We start from the raw sequence: 2,782 nt of genomic DNA, 5'->3' as shown, positions 1-2,782 counted from the left end.
AGCCCTCTCTCGCTCGTTCGGCCGCCTGTCCGCCTCCGCGCCTGCAGCGGGCGAATCTCCTCTGCTGGTGGACGGCTCGTCGACGCAAGTCGGCGATCTCTGTCGTCCACCAGTAGACGGCCCGCTGAGGCCGAGCTTTGGACCGGGGCATCGCAGCGTTACAAGCCGCTGTTAACGCTGCCCCGATCCACTCGGCCTCTTGCAGGGGGTCCGTCTCCCGAGTCTCGGGGAAACCTCCCCGGACCCAACAGGCGGCCTCCAACGAGCCCATCAGGGCGTCCTCGCAGAGTTTGCGGAGGGCCCATCGCGGTCGCGTCTCCTCCTGGCGACGCACGGAGGAGAGGACGCCGAGCTCCACCGATATATATCGATGGTCTGACAGAGTCTCGACGCCCCGCTCCACCCTCCACCCGGTGATCAAGCACGCGGCCGAGGGGGTAGCCCACGTGAGATCCACGATGGACTCCCCCTGCGTCCGCACGCAGGTGGGGGTCCGGCCCTCGTTCCTGAGGACCAGCCCGTGCTCCGCCGTCCACTCGTCCAGAGCCTCCCCCTTCCTGTTCGTGCACCGGGAACCCCAAATCGTGTGCCACGCGTTGAAGTCCCCGGCCACGAGGACCGGCCTCAGACTCAGACGTAGGACCGTCCGTCCTATGTCCGATAGCCAGCCCTTAAACAGGGCGAGGCGTCTGGTGGGCCTCAAATAGACCCCGACGACCGCGATGGGCCCCCATTGGACGGCAACATGCCGTTGTCCCCTTTCGATGACGGTCGTGTCGGGACCACCCGGCACCGACCGCCATCGAATCGCGACCGAGTCCCCCGCCTGCCCGTTATCGACAGCCCAATATGGGCTGTCTCTCGGGGGGCGGTGGGGCTCGGACACGATCGCTAGCGTGAAACCACTCCCCACCACGCTTTGTTGGAGCAAATCTTGCGCCTGTGGAGAGTGGTTCACATTGGCCTGTATGAGGCCAAATCCCCTCAGGTTCGGACGGGGGGGAGAGCGAGGCATTACTCAGCCCTATCATCCCCCCGTCCGATGGGGCCTCGACCTCCATGGCCTCCGGTGGAGGTGAGGCCCTCTTCCTTGACGCTCCGCTGGGTTGGCGCTGCGGTTGCGGCTCCTGGGTTGAGCCACCCGCTTCTTTCTTCTCCTCCTCCGTCGGTCGCGCTTCGGCCGGGGGGGAGCGCCGGTGGCAGGCGCCTGCTCTATGGCGCGCTGCCCCGGTGGCCTCCCACGCACGTTCTTCTGGGCGCAGGACTTTGCGCCCAGAACGTGCTTTGCCAGCCTGCCCTTGTCGGTGCGCAAAGGGCACTTCGGGGCAGACCGGCAGTCGCGGGAGGTGTGACCGGCTTCGCCGCACCGATAGCACCTCCCGCTTCTATCCCCTTCACTGGGGCACATCGCCCTCGTGTGGCCCCTCTCGAGGCACCTGTGGCAACGCATGGGCCGTGCCTCGAGGAGGGCCACTCTGGCCATCACCCAGCCAGCCCTGATTCTCCCCTGCTGGGAGATCTCCTTCGCCGCGGTGAGGGGTAGGCGGGCCCAGAGGCTAAACGTGCCTCCGGCGGCCGGCTGCAGCGCTCCGCATTGGACATCGGAGACGCTACACCGCGCCGCGTCGGCCACCCACCCCCTCACCTCCTCGACTCTCAGGGAATCGTCTAGGTCCCGCAAGCGGACCTCAGCCATCTTTCGCGGTCGGTCGACCCGCGTTCCCTCCTCCTCAGGGAGGACCTGCCTAATCCGCTCCGCGTGCAGATCGGCTTTGTCGGCATGGCCCTCCCCGGTGATCTCGATGACCCTGGCACCGGTGGCCCCAGATCTAATGTTGATCCGGCCCTCGATGCCAAGGTCATCGAGTTTAATGTTCTGCCTCAACATGGTAAGGGTCTCGCGGTAGCCGCCATTGGGTCGAGTGACTACTACGGCCGACGTCCGCGGGACCCTTCGCCTGGGAGCCCTCTTAGGCGCCCCACCGGTCTGCCCTTTCGCCGGGGGACCGGGGGCAACCGCCTTGGAGGCACCCTTGGCCGCCTTCTTCTCCGCGGCCCTACTTTTCCTCCCCAACACCGTCACGTATGTCTCAACACCCGCGGCGGGTTGGGGGGCTTGGCGGTCCCTTTGTTTGAGGGACCCGCCTCTTCCGCCCTCTGCGTCTGCCGCGAAAGGGGGACCTTTTTCTTCTTCTTCCTCTTCTTCTTGGTCCCCCCCGCGGCGTTCGCATCCTTCTCCGGGGGGTTTGTCCCCTTCGCTCCGCTCCCCTGGTCGGCCCCGGGAACCGGGCGGCCCTTTCGAGGGTTGGAGGGGGTCGCCGCGGGGCCGCTATCACGGGCCCCGCCACCAACCAAGGACCGGATCAAGTCCTCCATCCTCTGGAAGGACTCGCCGACCACCTCTCGAATCCTCCTCTCCACTATCTCCCCCGTAAGCTCCCCTGCCTTCCCAGGCAGGGGCTTCCCCGCTTGCTTCCGCGGGTGGGGGGACGGTGAAGAGGGGTCCTTCGCGGGGGTATTGGGATCGGCCCGCTTTCTCGAAGCGGATCTCTCCCTCTTCCCCACTCGCGCTTTCCCTCCCCCCGACGTCGAGGCCCGGGAGGCCGTACTTGGCGTGACGACCTCCCAGGTCTTTTTCTCCGGGGGCGCAGGATCCGCCGTCTTCCCGGGGGGAGGAGGGTCCATCGGCAGCCCGTCCGCGGCCACCTCCGGCATCTCCTCCTCCCGGACGTCCTCCCCCGAAGGGGTGGCGCTCTCCCCTGTCTGTGGTGGGCGGGGGGGT

The 2,782-nt window shown here is 67.1% G+C and overlaps 1 protein-coding gene across 1 annotated transcript; it reads right to left on the bottom strand.

Annotated features, from left to right (window-relative positions):
- Positions 1–244: 244 nt before the first annotated feature.
- LOC105564573 lies at positions 245–2,715 on the bottom strand (the record flags this gene model as incomplete). The annotated part of the gene is made up of 3 exons (XM_012017027.1): positions 2,337–2,715; positions 1,247–2,163; positions 245–940 (listed from the first exon to the last, which is right to left on the bottom strand). Coding segments are annotated over exons 1-3 (1,992 nt in total), but the record flags the coding sequence as incomplete, so codon positions are not given.
- Positions 2,716–2,782: the final 67 nt, after the last annotated feature.

The sequence above is a fragment of the Vollenhovia emeryi genome, unplaced genomic scaffold, assembly GCF_000949405.1.
Source record: "Vollenhovia emeryi isolate VEMERY1.0 unplaced genomic scaffold, V.emery_V1.0 DF943926.1, whole genome shotgun sequence".
NCBI classification, from domain to species: Eukaryota; Metazoa; Arthropoda; class Insecta; order Hymenoptera; family Formicidae; genus Vollenhovia; species Vollenhovia emeryi.
This window is presented reverse-complemented; position numbering and strand designations above follow the sequence as displayed.